We start from the raw sequence: 22,021 nt of genomic DNA, 5'->3' as shown, positions 1-22,021 counted from the left end.
AAAATCTCCTCCCTTTCCTTGCTGTTCCCACTGCTGGTGATACAGCCCAGGAACTGGTTGGTTTCTGGGCTGCCAGCAGACACTGCTGGCTCATCCTGAGCTTTTCATCAACCAACATCCTCAAGTCTTCCTCCCCAAGGCTACTCTCAATCCATTTTCCACCCAGCCCAGATCTGTGACCCTCTCCATAACATCACTGCCATCACCAATGCCACAACGTCACAGGAGGTGGTTCAGAAAACTGCTTCACTGGCAGCTTAGGAGGATAAAATTCCACACAACACACCTGATGAACATGGTCAGCCTCATTTCAGGGATGGAGAACTGAAGGATGTAGAGGACTAAGACTTCACTGAGACTTCTGGTCCTCATTTGGCCAATTTTTGGCTGCTATGGAGGTCATCAGGTCCTTGTCCTGTTTCCAGATAACCAGTCACTCCAGAGATGTCTTTTACATGTGAAAAAAACACATTGCTAGGAAATCCAGCACCACTTGAGATGTCCTACAGCATCAGAAATGAGTATGGGAGCTGGCATGGGTGACACAGCACAAGACCCAAGCCCTGTGCCTTGCTGGGTGGGTAATGGAGCACAGAACCCCAGAAGAGACAAGATACAGAATCACAGAATGCTCAGAGTTGGAAAAGACCTGTAAGATCATCAGCTGTCAACATCCCCCCTGAATAAAACATGGATTAGGATTTGTATCACCCACCAGAGCATCTCCTGAAGTTCTTTTTTTGTTAGACTGACCATTTGGGCAGAATTAGTTTATATCTGAACGCTTCAGGATGGACAGGATGGCAGCTCCCCTCCCACTCTGGTATAAAGCATCGACACAGCTGGAAGACACCTTCACAAAATCACAGAATTGTCACAGTTATAAAAGATCTCTAAGATCACTGTGTCCAACTGTCAGCATATCCCCAAATAAAATAAATAAAATATATTCCAAAATCTGTATCACTGTGCCCACCAGAGCATGTCTTGAAGTTCCTCATCTCCATGGGTTTTAAATCCCTCCAGGGATGGGGACTCCAGCACTTCCCTGGGCAGTCCATTCCAGTGCCTGATACCTCTCTAAGTAACAAAATCCTTCCTCAGATTTGGTCTAAACCTCCCCTGGTGCAACTTCAGCCCATTCCCTGGGCTCCTCTCATTGTTCTCTGGGGAGAAGAGCCCAGCACCCACCTCCCTGCAACCTCCTCTCAGGGAGCTGCAGACAGCAAGAAGGTCTCCTCTCAGCCTCCTCTTCTCCAACCTGAACATTCCCTAGCCCCTCAGATTTGTTCTCCAGACCCTTCCCCACTTGCTTGCCCTTCTCTGATAAATCCCTCAGCTACATTCCAAAAAAGACAAAATCTTTAGACATGACCTCTTTGGGCATTTCTCTACCCAAATCATTTCCACACAGCTGGAGGAGGGGTGGGAGGGGGGCAGTAAACCCAGGTCCACCCTCCCCTGTGCAGCTGGCATCCATCTGGCTGCTTTAGGGACCCTTATAAACCTTAAACCACTTTTTTTTTTTCTTTTTTTTTTTTTCTCCCTTTTTCCCAGGCCACCACAGCACCCCCAAAAAAGAAACCGGACCCTGTTACTTCGGAGACGGTGGTGATCTGGGGGCTGCGCCTCTGGCAGGTGGTTGGTATCTTTGCCATCTTTGTCCTCTCAGTCAGTAAGTCACAATTCTCTGCTTCACCCCCTAAAAAAAACCCCAAAAACAACCCCACCCCCTTCAAATAGAACCTGTGTCCAAGAGGACTCCAGACCAGCAGCCATGGAGGTCACAACTCTTTGGGTTCAGAGGCAGGGGTGGCCTTAATGGAACCACACATGGGTTACTATGACTTTATCTTCACAGAATCCCAGAATCATTTGGGTTGGAAAGGAACTCTGGGATCACCAAATCCAACCCTTGATCCACTCCCCCCGTGGTTCCCAGCCCATGGCACTCAGTGCCACATCCAGGCTCTTCTTAAAAACCTCCAGGGATGGAGAATCCACCCCCTCCCTGGGCAGCCCATTCCAATGTCTGAGCACCCTCTCCATAAAGAAATGCTTCCTAATGTCCAACCTAAACCTCCCCTGGCAGAGTTGAAGCCCATGGCCTCTTGTCTGACTGATAGAGCCCGACCCCCCCCGGCTCCAACCTCCTTTCAGGGAGTTATAGAGAGTGATGAGGTCTCCCCTGAGCCTCCTCTTCTCCAGCCTCAACACCCCCGGCTTGTAACATACTGATAACAGTCCTAGAGATGATGACAAGCCAGAGAATGTCACTACAGGGCTGTTCCCAGCTGCAGACCCAAATTTGTGTTAAATCCCTGGACCTGCCCCATCACACATAAACCATGTGAGCTCTTGGGGTTCTCTCCCACGTGTTGAGATAAGGAGGTTCAAGAGGTCTGGAGTCAAAGCCAGACCTGGTGATAAGGTCCTTAGCTCCTATTCAAGGTGCCAAGACTCCCACTTCATTTTAGCAAGGTTTTCAGGTTTTAAAAAAATTTTTTTTTTTGGACCCAGGCACCATGAAGTTCAAACCTGGTGACTCCAGTGGGCCAGGGTCAGACTCTCCCAGCACACTTTGAGGATGTGTCTGGGCATGGCCAGTTCCCCACCTGAGTGTCTCATCCTGTTTCATCTCCTCACAGCTCACAGTCTCTGGGTAGAACATAAACCAGAGTCACTGAATGTTCCAGGCTCCTGAAAGACTTAGGACACTTTCAAAACCCCACCAGAATTCAAAGGCAGGACCTACTTCTTTTTGCTTTAGCCAGCTGCAGCTTCATACAAGTTTAATCCGAGTCAAATAGGATAAATCCATTTCTTTTCCATTTCTTGTTACTCTTGAAGCTTGTGCAAAGTGTGGAACTAAGTCTTCCAGCAAACAAAATTACACTGATTCACCTCTATTTCTCTTCAACCTCCTCTTTTTCCTCTTAAGGACAAACAGGCAGAGGGACAGAACCTGTCCCTGAAGGCAAATCACATCAACTCAGAGATCACAGCAAATCTTTAACAACTCTAGGAAGGATATTTTCAAGCCACGTGGACTTAGACACTTCTCAATTCTCCAGGCATTCTTTTACCATTCTCATTCATAGAATCCTCAGTCTTGGAAAGGACTTTCATGATTATCAAATCCAACCATCAGTCCTACACCACCTTAGCCACTAAATCACCTCCCACAGTGCCACATCTACCCATTTTTTTTTTCTAATACCTTCAAGGATGGAGACTCCACCACCTCCCTGAGCCACTTGTTTCAGTGTTGTACCAATCTTTCAGTGAAGAAATCTTTCCTAATATCCAACCTGAATTTTCCATGGTGCAACTTGAACCCATTTCCTCTTGTCCTATCACAGTCCCTGGGGAGAAGAGGCCAACCCCAGCATCACTCCATCCTCCTTTCAGGGAGTTGTAGGGGACAACAAGGTCTCCCTTCAACCTCTTCTTCTCCAGGCTGAACACCCCCAGCTCCTTCAGCCTCTCCTCTTCATCCCTGTTCTCCAGACCCCTAAATCAGCCCAGTTGCCCTTCTCTCCATGCCCAGCACCTCCAGGTCCTTCCCATACTGTGATTCCTCAAAGCACACAAAACATTCAAGGTGCTGCACCAAGGGTAAAATCCCCTTCCTGGTCCTGCCAGCCATACTCTTCCTGATCCAGGCTAGGCTGCTCTTTGCCTTCTTGGCAACCTGGTTTGTGGCCCTAATTGCTCCTTAAAATTAATTTCATAAGTGGAGCAATGAAGCATTTTAAAGTGATTAGAGGAAGGCTTTGAGTTCCTGCATCATTTCTGCTCTTATTTCCCACAAGCAATGGGCACCCCCTGACCCAGGATGACCCCATGGAATCTCCTGGTGAGGATCAACCACAAGTGCTGCCAACCCTGAACATATAGATTCTATAGGTACACAGAATATACCTCAGCTTAGGAGAACACTGTTGGGTCAGCTCTAAACCCACAATATTACAGACACCCAAATTCTGGTGCTCCAAGGGACTTTTTAGTTGGATGCTCAACCCACACCCAGGTGTAGCCCTCATTTCAGCAAAGCCCACAGCTGTCTGTGTGCTGTTTTCTCAGCTTTTATTGGACCAGTCAGAATACTTTTTATTGCCTTATGCTCTGTTTAAATCAGAAATTTACATTTTCAAAGCAAACACAAGGATTTTCTGCTGCTTTCTTTTTTCCCCCCCCCCTCAATTCAGGGCAAACACCACACCCTCCACCCAAAATCTGTAGGATAAGTACTCTTACAACTTGCTTGAGCTCAATCAAGGAAACTTCTCCTAATTCCTCACATGCCACAACTCCTTTTGCAAACACTCCCAAGGAACTCTACAGCCAAAAATTTAACCCCAGTGACCCCATGCACCCTGGGGAAACAGGCATCAAAATGACCAGCAGGAGCTTTAGAAAGCAAGTGGGCTGGTGAAGTTGTTTATTTAGGTTTTTTTTTATTTTTACTTGGTTTGGGGACATAAAATTTTCAAGCAATGGGTTTTGATTGTTCTGTTAAAAATTGGTTCTGGCCATAAGAGGTTATTTAGGGTTAGAAAGATGGAAAGTCTTCCATGCTGGTAAATCAGATGGTGCAGTGCTTGCAAAAAAAGAAATTAAAGGGGTTTTTTGGTCACTTAAAAATATCAAGAGTAAGATGCAAACACCCAAAGTTTACTCATCTACTGACAGCCCAGAAATAAAATGTATTTAAGAAAAAAAAAAACCAACACAAAAAGAAAGTTATTGCCTTGGTATAGAGAGTGCTGAGAGTAGTGAGTGATGACAAAATAATTCTAAGCATCTGTGCTTAGACAAGAAAAGAAATAAATTGTCTATAAATCAGTGGAGTAACTTTTGCTTGGAGGTTCAATTTGCCCCTAACACTCACACAGGGAGTTCAACAAAACCAGAAAACTCTCAGCTCAGGGTTTGCTCCTGGTTGGAGGAGTTAAAAAGTATTTGCTAGGAGATCCCAAGGGTTTGGCTTGCTGAGTCTCCAAGTGCTAAATAAATTCAGTGCATGGCAGCATGGAATGGAGTTAATTTAGGGCTCTGCTGATAAAGCAAAAAAAACCAAAAAACCCAAAACTAAGTCCCTTAGTCCCTTTTATTTGAAGGCTTTGGGTAAGCAGAAGGGAGGTGAAAGCAGCTGTACCAGCTCAGTAAGGGTTTTCACCTATTTGGTGAAAACAGAAGCTATTAACCAAGAAAAAAAATTAAACCAAGATAAATTCAGACTTAATGGCATCAGAATAACTCAATCATGCAGTCAGTTCTCACCAGTTTCTCAGCTCTTCCTCCAGCCACATCTTCTTCCTCCTTTGCTCTGCCATCCCCAAAGCACTGGTGGTTCCCCAGCTTTTCCAGCCCAGTTCCCACTCTCAGGAGCAGACACAGGTTTTCTGGGAATGAGTTCTTGGAGGTTGCCTTGGTAGCAGTCCAGGAAAAACCCAACTTTCTTACTTTTATACTGGGACAAGAGCTGGAACCAAGCTTTAGTGAGACTGCTTTTTCCTGGTGCCAGGAGGACCAAGCTCAGCAGAGCAGGAGGGAAGGACAAGCCCCAAACATCCCCAACCCTCTGAATTAGGAGACAGAAGAACATCCTTCCCAGGGCCTCCAGAAGATCCCATTGGTTTGCCATCCTCTCACCTTGTTAGCAAGGGTGTGCCTGCTTTGTCATGTGGATTAAATGAAGATTAAGTGAAGATGAGGAGAGTGATTGAGATGCTTCTCAAATCAGTGCCCCCAGGGACCTCACCTTGGGGATTGTGGAGCACCTGAATTGGTTTTGGGTTTTTTGGTTTGGTTTTTTTTTTTCTATTGAAATGGAAAAGGTAGATAGTTGCTCCAAAAAAAAAAAAAATCTGGTCCTAGCCATGAGTGATAATTGCCAAGGATCAAACTGGAGCTGGGCCAGAGTAACCCCCCTGAAAAGCACCAAATGGGAATGGCAGCTCCTACCCCTACTGCCACCTCCCAGAGCTGTCCCTGCTGAGTGACAAAGTGTAAAAAATACAGATGTGACCTCAGGTGTGGTTCCCAACTCATCTTCTTAGCAACTTCCACAAGATGGCATCATCACATAATAAAAGGCAGGAAAAGCAGCCCCATCCAAACCTCGCGTTTCCTCATCGAGTGGAAAAGGATAAATTAAAAAAAAAATCTTAGATAAAAGCATCTTGTGTGTTAATGCATCCACTGAAGTGGATAAAAACTCTCTGGGGAGGTCTTCTAATACATAAAAAGCTTTCTGGGCAGGTTACCAACCAAATGGATGGTTCTGAGCTCTGTCTGGAAGAGAGCAGAAGGGATGAAATGTTTGCACACCTTTTAGGAGAAGGTTTTTCTGTCTCTCTTGAAGCAATTAATAGTAACTTTCTCAGATGCCACTTGAAAGATCTCTCTGTCCATCCATCTCCATCATTTTCCTTTGTTTCTGTGCTCAGATCCACCACTAAGGGGAAAAAAAAACCTTGGGAGTAAAGGAGCCCACAGTAGAAATTATAATTTTCTAGCAGAGCATCATCCAGGTGATGCTGGAGGTATAACTCAGGGATGTGTTCAACCAGCTCTTACCAACTAAAATATCAGGAATTCCACTTCTTTTTGCTACAAGGGGAGGAAGCAAATGAGAACTCTCTGCAGAGGAAAATCTGGAAAGAATGGGAGGAAAAAGAAAATTTCTCAGGGAACACCAAGACCAGGTCAGCTCATGGTTGCTCCACTACCCCCAAGCTTTTAGCTCAGACATTTTGTCCTGGGTTAAAGGAAAAATTTCCTTTTTTTGAAGGGATACCTGATACAGGTAGAGGCAATCAGACTGACAAGTGTTCTGGGACTGCACTTTGACATCTTTATCAGGGCTGCCTCCCAGCAGAATTCAGCTTCTCTGAGGTTTCTTCCCAGAAAAGAAAGTTGATAAGAGACTCCTTGAAGGCCCAAGAGACAACAACAGCTGCATCTGTCTCTCTCTTCTGGAGACTTTGATGAGATAACAACAAATAAGTGATAGGAGATTGGCTATATCAGGAAGATATGATTCTCTGAGGAGCTCTTCTATCCAGTTCCTTGCTCTGCCTTTTGCTTTTTCTTTGTCCCGTGAAAGCTGTAAAATGGGAATTTAGGCCCAAAACAACCTCCCTGGTAGGATGAGACTGAGTCATCCCCTTGGAATCTTGCAAAGCCTGTTTCATCCACAAAGCCTGAGGGCTTTGAGAATCCCAGAATCCCAGGATGTGAGGTGGGAAGGGACCTCCAGGCCCATCTGCTCCAACCCTTCTCATATTCTTGTTGATCTGAGATGTCTCAGCACCCATGGAGCTGAGACTTCCAACTTTCCCAAGAGGGGGAATCCACCCCTTCCCCTGGGAGACCATTCCAAGGTCTGACTGTCCTCAGGGGGACAAATTTTCCTCTGGTGTCCACTGGGAATCTCCCCAGGAGCACCTTGTGCCCATTGCCCCTTGTCCTGTCCATGGGACTCCTTGTACCCAGGGAGTCTCCAGCTGCTTTGGAGCCCCCTCTAAGTCCTGAACATGGTCAGAAAGTCTCCCCTGAGCCTTCTCTTCTCAGGCCTGAACAAACCTCAGTTTTCTCAGGTGCTCCAGTCCTCTGCTCATCCTCATGGCTCTTCTCTGGACCCTCTCCAGCCTGCACACATCCTTTTTGTACAGCAGGGCCCAAACCTGAACACAATATCCCAGGTGTGGTCTGACAAGCAGTGAGCAGAGTGGGATGAGGACTTCTTTGTCTCTGCAGGTGATGCCCTTGGGGATGCAGCCCAGCATCCTCTTGGCTCATCTTGAGCCTCTTGTCCACCAAGACCCCCAGGTCCCTTTTCCCAGGGCTGCTCTCTACCAGATGGATCCCAGGCTGAACTGCACTCCTGGGTTATGTGTTCCCAGGTGCAAGACCTCACACTTCTCTCCACTGAACTTCATAAAGCTCTTGTTAGCCAAAAACGTTGTATCCTTTGCCAACTGCAGTGCTGTGATGGAGGAGGTGGTTCTGATCCATTCCTGGGGGAACCAGCAGCTGACTCAAGGTTTGCCCAGGGTGCTTTTCATGCATTCACATTTTCCTTTGGCATCACAACCACCATCAACATTTTTAAGCAGCCCTGTGAGTTGCTTCTATTCCTCTCTGGTTGTTTTTTTTGGTTTCAAGGTCTGCTGGTTCCCTTGTTTCCATACCCCCCCCCGACAGCACTCACCAAGGAGGGCACAGCCAGCACCCCTGGGATTAATTCCTTACCGATTTCTGCAACCCAGCAGACAATGCAATGGATGTAGGGCAAAATGTCACAACAGTCCTGCTGGATTGTCTGTCTGGAGTGATAAGAGGGGATGAGGAAAATTATAGGAGCAGGGACAGCACTGTGAAAAGAAAGCAATCCTAGAATCATAGAATTGGCTGGGTTGGAAGGGACCTCAGAGATCATCAAGTCCAAGCCTTGATCCACTCCCCCCGTGGTTCCCAGCCCATGGCACTCAGTGCCACATCCAGGCTCTTTGGAAAGATCTCCAGACACGGAGAATCCACTACTTCCCTGGGCAGCCCATTCCAATGGCTGATCATCCTCTCTGGAAAGAATTTCTTCCCAATCTCCAACCTCACCCTCCCCTGGCAGAGCTGAAGCCCATGGCCTCTTGTCTGACTGATAGAGCCCAACCCTCCTGGGCTCCAACCTCCTTTCAGGGAGTTGGAGAGAGTGATGAAGTCTCCCCTGAGCCTCCTCTTCTCCAGACTGAACACCCCCAGCTCCCTCAGCCTCTCCTCATAGGATCTGTGCTCGAGTCCCTTCACCAACCTCCTTGCTCTCCTTTGGACCTGCTCCAGCACCTCAATCTCCTTCCTGAGCTGAGGGGCCCAGAACTGGACACAGGACTCAAGCTGTGGCCTCACCAGAGCTGAGCACAGGGGCAGAATCCCTTCCCTGGACCTGCTGGCCACGCTGTTCCTGAGCCAGCCCAGGATGCCATTGGCCTTCTTGGCCACCTGGGCACACTGCTGGCTCCTCTTCAGCTTCCTGGCAATCCAGACTCCCAGGTCCCTTTCTGCCACTCTGTGCCCAGCCTGGAGCTCCCCATGGGGTTGTTGTGGCCAAAGTGCAGGACCCGGCACTTGGAATGTTGAACCTCATCCCGTTGGGATCATCCCAACTCTCCAGTCTGTCCAGGTCCCTCTACAGAGCCCTCTTGCCTTCCAGCTGATCCACACTTCCTCCCTGCCCCCTGCCCCCCCCCCCCCCAAAAAAAAAAAAAAAAGATCCTCAGCTCCTTCTCAGAGTCCTCCTGTCCCATGCCAGTTCAATGTAGAGTATAAACCAGATATTTAACAGGTGCCACAGGCAGGGAGAGGTCCCCTTCCTTACCATCCTGTTTTGAATCTTCCCTGTGGCATGGAGAAAGTGAGGCAGAAGGTAAGATGGAATCCCAGCAGGAGATTCCCAGAGCTCTTGCTGCATCCACTGGTCCCAGGCAGCAGCAGATGCCTTGCACTCAACCCAAGCTGCATGCAGCTGGATGCTTTGGGCATCCAGTTATCACCCCAGAGAACTGCTGAGCTTTTTAAGCTGGTGGTGGATTTCAGACCACCTTGTGTCCACCTTTAATTCCTTGATATCACTCAGTGCTGGTGTTTTAGTGGTCTCAGAGCAGCTCTTAGGCCATGAAAACAGCTTTACCCACTGCACATCCTTACATCATCTCCACACCGGGTTTACTACTAGCAGGAAGAGGGGTTTATTTGGATGAGGAGTGACAAAGTAATGGGTTAAAGAAGCAGCTGAGAGCCAAAGTAGAAAGTTCTGACCTCTTTCCTTCATCTTTGGGTCCTTCTGTAAGACGTTCCAGAGATGCTTCCCCATTTTTCCATTCAAATATTCACACGTAGCCCCAATGAGCATCAGGAACTCCTGACACAGAGCCATGGAAAGCTTGGAGAAGCAGCTCTGTCAGCAGGAAGGATGCTTGGGAATCATCCACACAAGTTTTTTAGCTGAGCCTCTTTCCCTTGAACCTGCCAAATGCTCAAGAGGAAGATAAAACAGTGTGGGAGTCCAAGGGAGACCCACACTGAACACAAGTATTCCCAGGAACCAAGTGGAATTTAATGAGCACCAATGAAGCTGTCAAACATCTTGAAAGCAATTAACTCAGCACAGTTTAATTTGAGGACTCAGAGGGTTTATTTACCAACTTGCTGAGGGTGTTGAAATATAAATGCCAGGCGAGAGATTTACACTCTTTAAATACCCATTACTTTTTGGATGGCAGAACTGCCCAGATGTTTCCATTAAATGTGCAGAATCCCCAGTGAGGCACAGATCATTCAGGCTGCTTCTCATGGGGCTTTCTGGAGGAGTCTTGAGAATTTCTCTTCAGTTCCTGCATCCCCAGCAGATGAGAAACCCTCCTCAGGATGCACAGGATCAGGGATGGGAGGGGGAGGTTGTGCTCTCCTCTGTCCCAGGGAGCATCACTTGGGACAAGGGATTGCTCTTCCATGGGGACAATAACCTGAGCCCCTCTTTTGCCCTCAGCTCAAATTCTCACACATAAATCCCTTCTCACACTTGAGCCATTCTTATCTGTTTTAGAGCTGCTGGACATAAAAAAATATAGCTGAAGACCCTGAAGTTTTAGGCACCAATGTATTTAAGCTCAAGCTGAGCCAAATCCAGAGTCCTTAAGAGAAATCTGTCTTTTTTCTGACCATTTTTTTAACTACTTAAATTAATAACAAGCAAATATAATTTCCTCTTGGTTATTTTGATGACCAATAAGCAACGCTCTTCTTGTTTTGTACTGTATTAAACTTCCATCATTGTGCATGTTCACACCCCCCAAGGCTACTAAAAATTTATTTACTGTGATCCCTATCAGCTCAAAAGCATTGGAGATGCCTGAGGCCAGGTTCTCCCAGATGGGACAGCTCTCAGGTGACACAGAGTGACTGTGCCTGGAGTCTGCATGGGGAAGAACTGAGGTGATGGATGATGGTGGGGATCCAAAACCCCTTTTCTACTGGATGTCCCACCAGCTGGAAGCCTCACTTGCTTCTTCAGCTTCCATCTCCCCATGGCACCCATCAGGGACCATTCATGGTGCTGGAGCCCAGATTTGTGCCCAGGTGGTGACAAGGGATGGGGACAGTGAGGCTGCCTTGGTGTGAGCATCACTTGGGGCTTTATGGATCTGAAAGGGAAGTCAGGTTTGCAGCCTTCCTGGGTTGACCATTGGTTAATTTCTCATATTCTGCTTGATAATGACTGTTTTTGTTGCAATGGACCCTCAGAATTTTAGTTCCCATTTGCCCTTCATGTGCAATTTGGTGTCTGACACCCCCCTCCCCAGTATGAAGAAGAGGCCCCAATCCCCATCTTGCAAAAACCAAGCCAATATCCAAGAGGGATTTTGCAGATTCCCAGGACAGGGTAAATAACAGCCCATAGAGAATCATTTTGGAAAAGACCTTTAAGGTCAGGGCGTCCACAAATAAACCCAAAACTGCCAAGGCCACTGCTAAACAACATCTCCAGGGCTCTGAAATCCCTCCAGAGATGATGGGGACTCCACCCCTGCCCTTAGCAACCTGAGCCAGGCCCTGACAACCCTTTCCAGGGAGAAATTGTTCCTAATTTCCAATCTAAACCCCTCCTGGTGCAACTTCCATTTCCATTGGTCTATCACAATCCCTCCTCATCCCAACCTCCTCCCAGGGTGGTGCAGAATGTGAGAAGGTTTCTCCTCAGCATCCTTTGCTCCAGGCTGAATAACCCCAAATCATTCAGCTGGCCCTCACAGGGTTTGTGCTCCAGACCTCTCCCCAGCTCCATTATCCCTCTCTGGACACTGTCAGTAAATGAATACAGATAATACTCAGATAATGTTTGCAATTAATTATGATTTGAAATCTGAGAAACATGAGATTTGAGACTAGAGAGGTCAGAGCTGCACATACAAGATCCAAACCTGGTTTTCATCTTCTCAAGTCAGTGTTGAGATCCTGGGTTTGGTTCCTAGCTCGGGCTGAACAGAAAAGCCAAGTCCACCTGATGGACCATGTTTTGAAGAACTGCCTGACCAGAAGTATTTCTCCTTTTTAGATGGAAAGATCCACCCTTAAATCTTGCCTCAGACAATTGCAGAGTTGCTTTCTCCTTGTGACAGCTTTTCTCCTTGCATGGAGGCAATGAAAAAAGTTCAATCCCACACCTCTCCCCCCTTGAGGGGGTGAAACCCATCCCTGCTCCCAGCTGCTAAGGTAGGATAGTGGGGAAAGAAGGTTGGAGAGGTCCCCCTTGACCTCAGCAGCTATTGCACCAGGCTTAAAAGACATCAAGAAAGAGACAGAAAGCATAAGAAATCAGGAGGATCTTTTTTAATTAGGGTTTGTGCTCATTAACAGCTCAGACTTCCAGCCAAACCAACCAATCTGGACTTTGTCACCATAATCCATCTCACTTACCTAGAGATACTTCAGAAAAAAATCTAGATTTTTTTTTTCAATTGATTTTGTTATCAGTGAGCAGATAACAAAGAGGAATAATGAATCTGTTTGCTTTAGATGTCAACTTAAGGAGGAGCTGAGCTGTGTCCTCCAGTGCCCTGCTCATCCTCTCTGGATCCCCAGGGATGCTCCAGGGAGCTTCCAGAGGGTATTTGCTTCTTTATGTCACCCACAACAGAAGGTAGCTCAGAAATCTAACTTTTCTCACTTCAAAATCTCCTAAGGAAACACTTGTCCTTCTAAGATGTCCAGTCCAAACCCAAATTATTCACTCATGAGCTCAGAATAAAACAAAGTGGCAGCTGTCAAAGCAAAGCTCTGCTCTTTGCCAGGAGGCAGGAGAAGAAATAAAAAGAAAGAAGTGGAAGGAGCAATGCAAGGAATTGGCTGAATCCAGTCAAACCAAATAAAGTGAAGGCAGGTGAAAGCAAGGATCTGTGGTTGGGAGAAAGGAACAAAAACCTCATCTACAGAATAAACAGAAATCCAGTGATTAAATAATTAGCAAAATTTACTAACTACAGAGCAAAGCAATTTGTTCAACAATGCAGCTCAGGGTACTGCTGAGTTATCTGAATATATTAGAATCATAAAATGGTTTGGATTGGAAGGGAACTTAAAGCTCATCCATCTCCAAACCCCCTGCATGGGCAGGGACACCTTCCAGCTCCAAGCCCCATCCAACCTTCAACAATTCCAGGGATGGGGCAGCCACAGCTTCCTTGGGCAACCTGTTCCAGGGTCTCACTACCCTCAAATTCAAGAATTCCTTCCCCCTCTCCAACCTCAATCTCCCCTCTCCAAGTTTAACCCATTTCCCTTGTCCCCTCCCTACCCCCTGTGTCCAAAGCCCTCTCCCAGCTTTCCTGTAGCCCCTTTAGTTGGGATTAGTGAGACAGAAAGGGTTGTTGAGCTATTTCTAGTGTTCTGGTGAGATTCTTGTGCCTATGTATGAAATCAAGTGCTGAGAAAAAACACGACCTGTAGGAATAAAAAAAGAAAACCAACCAAACAACAACAATCCTTACCTCTGCTCAGTGCCTGGAGGATGCTCTTCAAACAAAATCTCACTGAATTCACCTTAACTTCTTGGAGAGAAGATCACAAGGCCTCTTGATTGCAGCATTGAAAGAAAAAAAAAATTAAAAATCTCTTTAGTCTAAAGGATAGAGGCTGGAAATTAAAGCCATATCAATTCAAATGAGAATTTGGGAAATAAATATAGCAGGGAGGGTGATTAAATATCCCCACACTCTCCACCCCTTAAAAGCTCTCCCCAAGGTCAGGTGGGATCCAATCCAACCCAAGTTATTTCAGTCAGGGAGTAATTAAATGTGATAACCTGTGATGTGCAGAGAGGTCAGGTGGTGGGATCTCCTGGTGTGAACAGACCCTCATTTCCAGACACCAGGAAAACATCACATGGAGAGGCACAACAAAGCCGGAAGGAGGACCCGGGAAACTCCAGGCCCGTTAGCCTGACCTCAGTGCCTGGCAGGGTCATGGAACAGATCATCCTCAGTGCAATCACACAGCACCTGCAGGATGGGCAAGGGATCAGACCCAGCCAGCACGGGTTTAGGAAGGGCAGGTCCTGCCTGACCAACCTGATCTCCTTTTATGATCAGGTGACCCGTCTGGTGGATGAGGGGAAGGCTGTGGATGTGGTCTACCTGGATTTCAGCAAAGCCTTTGACACCGTCCCCCATAGCATTCTCCTGAAAAAGCTGTCAGCCCACAGCTTGGACAGGAGCACCCTGTGCTGGGTTAGGAACTGGCTGGAGGGCCGGGCCCAGAGAGTGGTGCTGAACGGGGCTGCATCAAAATGGCGGCCGGTCACTAGTGGTGTCCCCCAGGGATCAGTGTTGGGCCCAGTTCTGTTCAATATCTTCATTGATGATTTAGATGAGGGGATTGAGTCCATCATCAGCAAATTTGCAGATGACACCAAGCTGGGAGGAAGTGTGGATCAGCTGGAAGGCAGGAGGGCTCTGCAGAGGGACCTGGACAGACTGGAGAGCTGGGCCGATTCCAACGGGATGAGGTTCAACAAGGCCAAGTGCCGGGTCCTGCACTTTGGCCACAACAACCCCATGGGGAGCTCCAGGCTGGGGACAGAGTGGCAGAAAGGGACCTGGGAGTCTGCATCGACAAGAAACTGAACAGGAGCCAGCAGTGTGCCCAGGTGGCCAAGAAGGCCAATGGCATCCTGGCCTGGATCAGAAACAGCGTCACCAGCAGGTCCAGGGAGGTGATTCTTCCCCTGTACTCAGCGCTGGTTAGGCCACACCTCGAGTACTGTGTTCAGTTCTGGGCCCCTCAGTTTAAGAAGGATGTAGAGGTCCTGGAACAGGTCCAAAGGAGGGCAACCAGGCTGGTGAAGGGACTCAAGCACAGACCCTATGAGGAGAGGCTGAGAGAGCTGGGGCTGTTCAGCCTGAAGAAGAGGAGGCTCAGGGGAGACCTCATTGCTGTCTACAACTACCTGAAAGGAGGCTGTAGCGAGGTGGGAACTGGACTCTTTTCACAGACGACCTTCAACAAGACAAGAGGACACAGTCTTAAGTTGTGCCAGGGGAGGTTTAGGTTAGATGTTAGAAAGAATTTCTTCACGGAGAGGGTGATCAGGCTATGGAATGGACTGCCCGGTGAGGTGGTAGATTCTCCGTCCCTGGAGACATTTAAAAAAAGACTGGATGTGGCACTCAGTGCCATGGTCTAGCAACTGCTCCGGTGGGTCAAGGGTTGGACTAGATGATCTCTGAGGTCCCTTCCAACCCGGCTAATTCTATGATTCTATGAAAGCTTGAGGGCTGAGCAAATATTGGAGCTGTTCTGACCTCTTGCAGCAGTTCTGTCCACGTGGCCTCAAAACATTTTACAAGGGTGAATGAACTTAAAAGACATGTTTTAATTCAAGCCTTATTGACACAGCTCCTGGGACTACAACCTAGAAGTCTTCACTGTTTGGCTTCTATTTTTGCTTGCTAGGAAATCAATGGATCAATCCAAATACTAAATCTTTTTTGAGAGAACAACCCTAGAATGGGATGAAGTGGAGAGCTGAGTAGGATTTTGTGTGGGCACCTAATCCATCTCCAACTGAAGCTTTAAATCTGATATTTTTTTACTATCCACATCCCTATTTTCCAGAAGAAAGCAAAACCCAAGTCCCCACTGCTGCAACTTGACCCCAAGCCAGAGCCAGAATGCTGATGGGTGCCCTGGAGATGGTTGAGACCACACCTGGGATATTGTGTTCAGGTTTGGTCCCACTGGAAAAAAAGGATGTGGGCAGGCTGTAGAGGGTCCAGAGAAGAGCTATGAGGATGAGCAGAGGACTGGAGCACCTGAGAAAACTGAGTTTTGTTCAGGCCTGAGAAAAGAAGGCTCAGGGGAGACCTTCTGACCACGTTCAGTCCTTAGAGGGGGCTCCAAAGCAGCTGGAGACTCCCTGGGTACAAGGAGTCCCATGGACAGGACAAGGGGCAATGGGCACAAGGTGCTCCTGGGGAGATTCCCAGTGGACACCAGAGGAAAATTTGTCCCCCTGAGGACAGTCAGACCTTGGAATGGTCTCCCAGGGGAAGGGGTGGATTCCCCCACTTGGGAAAGTTGGAAGTCTCAGCTCCATGGGTGCTGAGACATCTCAGATCAACAAGAATATGAGAAGGGTTGGAGCAGATGGGCCTTGAGGTCCCTTCCCACCTCACATCCTGGGATTCTTCTGGAGTTCAGCTCAGGGACCTCTTCTGAAGCACAAAAGTGGAGTAATAGATCTGGTAGCACCAGCAGCATCTTTAAAAGAAGTGGTTCAGTCACCAGCAACATCTGGGCACTCAGGATGGACCAGTCCTGCAAGCAGCCACCCAGTCACTGATTTTCTGAAGAATTTAGTAGAGCTCCCTGATCATTCCAGGATCACTATTAAGGAGTTGCTACAACGGCTGTGAGAAGCTTGAAGAGCTAAAATATGGGAGCTCTTTCCTTAAAGCTTCATGGTAATCATCTCATGAGCAGCTCCCCAGGCTTCTCAAAGGGAATTTAAACACCAGTTAACTTGCTACTGGATACATCTGCATTAATTGCTTGCATTATTAACAATGGAAGGGCTGCCTAATTAACTCAGAGCAGCACAGGGCTAAATGTTAATTAAAGAGTTCATTGGCAAGCTGGTGGGTTTTTTTTTTCTTTTAATTCAGCTTCAAAGGGAACAAACCTGTATATTGCAGCCAATTTCCATTCCATTTGTAAACCTGTGCACTCCTCAGTCGTAGCTCTGCTCAAATATTGCACCAAGCAGTCTCTGCAGAAGATATTTCCATCTTCCTCAGCTCCTAGAAGAGACAAGTTATTTCTTTTTAATAATATTAGTATTTTTAATTAACTGCCCAGATTAAAATCTACGTTGCTGTTGAAGAGGTAAAGTCACTAAAGAGAAAATTAAAAAGAGACCAAAGTGGGCAACGTGATGGATATTTGGTTTAAGCCAATAGAGCTTTAATTTCTTTTGCTCTAAGCTTGTTTCTATTACACAATAAAATATATTTTGGTTTAAGCCAGTTAAACACACAGCCCTCATTTAGTCACAAACATATTATTTATGGTGGAAATTATGTGCTTAACATTTGCTCTGCTGTTGTACTTCAGATGAGAAGCTTTGGGGGCTATTTCTCTGTTCCTTCAAGCTGAAGAGCCTTAGATGTCAACACTAGGAAAATATTTGCTCCCCTAAAAATAAGGGAAACATGCAAAAAACTCCAGAAAATGGCAAAGGCTCAAAGCTCTTTATTATTTCCCATATCAAGGGTTTTTAGTCTATGCTGAAGAGTGAAAATATGCCACTTAAAATACCTCTTCTGTCATCAGAGATAGCAAAACGTGGACTCCTTTAAAATACCCATTTCATAAAGGGCTACCAAGCATTTTTCCCCTTCTTGAAAAATTACATTTCACACGATCAGCCTGGTGGAAAAATGAGAAATGATTTAGCACATTGTCAGCTTGAATCTTCAGCATGGAAAGAGAACACCATGTGCAAGATCAGACCTGACTTTTTAATTTAAAATAGAGATATCCCTTCAGAATAGATCTCTGGATTCACCTGTGTGTCAAGTAACTGAAAAAGGGAATAAAAAAGAGTTGAGAAAATGATTTTTAGAAGCCAAACAGCAAAGCAATCCACAGGATGTGATTGAAAAAGAAAAAAGAATTCACCTACCTGAATTTTAATTGTGCAGTTCAGGTGATGCTTGTGCTCATAGTACCACATGGCCACAAATCCCTAATGCAAAAAAGCAGAGAAAAATGGAGAGAATCAAAACCAACTCCATTACATTGTCACACAAGATGTTTCTTCCTCTGCTTTATGTGGTTTGACAATAAAGAATCTGTGAATAATGTCATAAATTCAAGACCTCCATGATTTCATGGACCTTCTGTGGGCACCTTACAAAGTTTGCTTCGAGCTCACTGTGGCATCGGAGAGGCAGTAAGGTCAAAGTTTGTTATCACCTTAGTTTGAAGCCTTCTCAACAATTAAAATGGAAGTTGAAATCATGGAAAGAATGAAACTGAATGTTTTTTGATAGCAGTTTCATTAAAGCATTCAGCTGGGGGGAGGAAGGAGGGAAGGAGGGAAGGAAGGAGGGAAGGAAGGAGGGAAGGAGGGAAGGAAGGAGGGAGGGAAGGAAGGAAGGAAGGAAGGAAGGAAGGAAGGAAGGAAGGAAGGAAGGAAGGAAGGAAGGAAGGAAGGAAGGAAGGAAGGAAGGAAGGAAGGAAGGAAGGAAGGAAGGAAGGAAGGAAGGAAGGAAGGAAGGAAGGAAGGAAGGAAGGAAGGAAGGAAGGAAGGAAGGAAGGAAGGAAGGAAGGAAGGAAGGAAGGAAGGAAGGAAGGAAGGAAGGAAGGAAGGAAGGAAGGAAGGAAGGAAGGAAGGAAGGAAGGAAGGAAGGAAGGAAGGAAGGAAGGAAGGAAGGAAGGAAGGAAGGAAGGAAGGAAGGAAGGAAGGAAGGAAGGAAGGAAGGAAGGAAGGAAGGAAGGAAGGAAGGAAGGAAGGAAGGAAGGAAGGAAGAGAATTGGTGAATGTTTAGTACAAAGCAGCCATTCCAGGCTTGAAGTCAACCTGTTTCCAAGAAGAAAACCACAGTAACTGCTTCTCAAGTTAAACCCAGCTAACTGGTCCCCCCAAAAATACTTAACCCTGTGGACACAGCATAAAAACTGATCACTATTCAACTGAGTCACAATTAATATTCCTGCACGTTTTTGTATCCCAAACAACTTCAAGTTGAAGCTACTTCCATTTTTCACATGAACCTCATGGAGATTTTCAATGTTGGGTTTTGCTTAATGTTGTAATTACAATCATAGAATGAGTGAATTTTCAGGGTTGGAAGGGACCTTTAAGATCATCATAGAATTGGCTGGGTTGGAAGGGACCTCAGAGATCATCGAGTCCAACCCTTAAAGTTCAACCCTTAAAGTTCATCCAAGTTCCAAGCCCCTGCCATGGGCAGGGACATCTCCCACCAGCTCAGATCCCTCTCCATCCTGACCTTAAAAACTTCCAGGGATGGATGTGGCCTCCACCACCTCTCTGGACAACCTGTGCCAGGGTCTCACCACCCTCATGGGGAAGAACTTTTTCCTAACATCCAATCTAAATCTCCCCTCCTCTGGTTTGAATCCATTTCCCTATGTCCTATCCCTACCTGACATTCCTTACTTAGGAGAGACTGGGAAGGTACAGGAGAGGGGGAAGGGAAAAGAGAGGAGAGAAGAGAGAGGAGAGAGGAGAGAAGAGAGAGGAGAGGAGAGAGGAGAGGAGAGGAGAGGAGAGGAGAGGAGAGGAGAGGAGAGGAGAGGAGAGGAGAGGAGAGGAGAGGAGAGGAGAGGAGAGAAGAGAAGAGAAGAGAAGAGAAGAGAAGAGAAGAGAAGAGAAGAGAAGAGAAGAGAAGAGAAGAGAAGAGAAGAGAAGAGAAGAGAAGAGAAGAGAAGAGAAGAGAAGAGAAGAGAAGAGAAGAGAAGAGAAGAGAAGAGAAGAAGAGAGAGGAGAGAAGAGAGGAGAGCAGAGAGGAGAGCAGAGAGAGGAGAGAGGAGAGAGGATAGAGAAGAAGAGGGAATAAAGCACCACCCAAAGGTAGAGGGAAACAGTAAGAAAGAGAAAGTCACCACCCGAGGGTCCAGCAGACTCCCATGGGTCTCATAATTGAGAAGAAAGGGAGGTGATGATCCCATCCTAGGAGAGAGGTTAGGATCTCTCTTCCTTTTATGCTATCCATTTCTTACTGTGCCAGAGCTGCTAGCCAATCCTTGCTCATCCTGACTTGGCCTGAAGAGTTCCATCAATGGTCCTTTGTAGTTTACCACCTGTTGTGTCAGTACAATCAACAGCTTTGGCCTGGGGGTTTCCCCCTAATTGTCTGTCCTAATTAACAGTATCCAACCTTGCCCTGTCAAGGAGCTTTTTTTTCTCAAACTTCACTACTTCCCTCTTCCCTCTTCTCAATCTGTCCCTTCCCAAGGTTCCTCTCACCTCACTTCTCAAGGACACACCATTCATCCCACTTGTTACGGAGTGAAGCATAAGAGCATCACCAGCTGCAGGATTCTACAGCATGGGGTGGAAAGCCAACACTATCAGAGCTGCAGGCAACATTTTTTCCCCTTTTCCCCATCTCCCCTGGGGCCATTCGTTGGGGGCTTAATGCTTCCAGTTGTCTTTTGAGGCACTGATTGGAACCTCACACTTGGGATGCTGCATCCATCGACGTAAATAGCTACAGGTTCCTATTGGAAAAAACTGCTGAATTCTTTTGTCTTCTTGCTGTCTCTTCACTGTAAATGGGCTGGCCTGGACTAGAAGGAGGCCTGCTGACCAAACTGGATGACCTTGTTTCTCTTCTTTCCCAGTTATCACACTCTGCTGTATCTTCAAGTGCCGGATTCCCCGGACAAGGAAAGAGATCGAAGCCCGGTATGCCCAGAGACAAGCAGCCAAGACATATGCTGACAAACTGGAGACTGTGCCACCCCTCAACGAGCTGACAGAGATCCCTGGAGGTACTTCCCATGCCCACAGATACCTGTGAGACCCATCTCTTCTTTTGGGGTTGATTTCTGGATGTGTGAATGGAAAGGGTTAAAGCATCCTTTAATGCTGGTCAATGGGGCACCTTGGGCACAGCCCATTAGATGGGGTGTTGAGGGAGATGGTTTAGGGGAGAACTTTGTAGAATAGGGATGATGGTTGGACTTGGTGATCCCAAGGGTCTTTTCCAACCTGAAAGATTCTATGATTATGGTAATATTCTGGTAAAAACTTCCCACTCACCTGCAGCATTTGTGGAAGCAGGAATGGTCGTTTAGGTGAAAGAAACAATTTTTTATCCATTGGTTCAAGTCAGGATCATTCCTCTGAAGTTCATGCTTCAAATTTCATAGAATTAATCGTTTGGGTTGGAAAAAACCTTTCAGACTAGGGAGTCAAACTGTTAACCCAGCAGTGCCAAGTCCACCACTAAACCATGTCTCTAATTTCCAGGGACTCTGATTCATTTTTAGAACAAACTCCTGGGCTGAGGGAGGGAGTGGGGGGTGGAGGGGCAGTAGGAAGAAAAACAGTTGTTTCACATTCCTCATAAATTGTTTGCCCTATTTGGATGGCCAAGAGTATTTCTGTCCCTGATCTCTGCTCCTCTCACTCATCTTTCCTGATTCTGTACCCTAGGCTCTACTGAAACTCTCCTAACTCTCTCTGGTCATGTCCAGTCCAGACCTCTCAACTCCCTGCCTGTGGTGAAAGAAGAAGATGAAATGGCCCTGCAAGGAAATTAGGGGACTGCTTTCCTGTCTGTCTATGGTTTCTCTTTTCTGATGAGATGCTTCACACCTTGGACTCCCTGCTTCTCAGTTCCCTTTCTGCATTTCCCCCTTGTTTTCTCAATACCTTTTTTATGATTTTTTTTTCCCTCCTTCCTGTGTCTCTCTGTAAGCCCTGTGACTTCATGGAAACTGAGAGTTTCTTGGGCTCAAAACATGATGCTTCAGTCCATGAAACCTTCTGAAAACAGCAAAGGGCATTGTAGAAATATTGTCCTACACCAGCAGAATACAGAACTAAGGATTTAACACAGAACTTGCACATATTCCTGCATTTCAGAGGTGTTCAGACATCTGTCAATGCCTACACTATAAACTGAGGATGGCCAGACCACTCTCTAAGAGCTAAGCATTAATAAGCCCTTGTTCATACAGTTAAATTCTCTTAACTTTAAATTTCTTCCAAAGGTATTGTTAATTCCTCTGACATGGAAGTGTTTAATATTGTACCCTTCAATCTCCTGCCCAAAAGGCCAAATTCTGACTGTCAGAACCAGCAGTAGATCACAGAACCCAATGGGTTGGGTGGGACCTTTAAAGGTCATCAAGCCCAACCTGCCTCCAATGAACAAGAGCATCTTTAATCCTGAAAGCCCAGAGGGTGGGAAAGATCATGCCT

General features: G+C 46.6%; 1 protein-coding gene across 1 annotated transcript; it reads left to right on the top strand.

Moving 5' to 3' along the window:
• Window positions 1–535: 535 nt before the first annotated feature.
• TMIE (transmembrane inner ear) lies at window positions 536–21,357 on the top strand. Its single transcript, XM_030446490.1, has 4 exons — window positions 536–577; window positions 1,558–1,675; window positions 20,434–20,583; window positions 21,251–21,357. The coding sequence occupies exons 1-4, from the start codon at window positions 536–538 to the stop codon at window positions 21,355–21,357; spliced, it is 417 nt and encodes a 138-aa protein (XP_030302350.1).
• Window positions 21,358–22,021: the final 664 nt, after the last annotated feature.

Source organism: Calypte anna, chromosome 2, assembly GCF_003957555.1.
Source record: "Calypte anna isolate BGI_N300 chromosome 2, bCalAnn1_v1.p, whole genome shotgun sequence".
NCBI classification, from domain to species: Eukaryota; Metazoa; Chordata; class Aves; order Apodiformes; family Trochilidae; genus Calypte; species Calypte anna.
This window is presented reverse-complemented; position numbering and strand designations above follow the sequence as displayed.

Bases quoted from the DNA above. Each gene is read 5' to 3' on its own strand.
- TMIE (XM_030446490.1), top strand. From the start codon at position 536: ATGGGTGACACAGCACAAGACCCAAGCCCTGTGCCTTGCTGG. The intron at 1,676-20,433 runs GTAAGTCACAAT...CTTCTTTCCCAG, and splicing joins CATCTTTGTCCTCTCAGTCA to TTATCACACTCTGCTGTATC. The intron at 20,584-21,250 runs GTACTTCCCATG...TCTGTACCCTAG, and splicing joins GCTGACAGAGATCCCTGGAG to GCTCTACTGAAACTCTCCTA.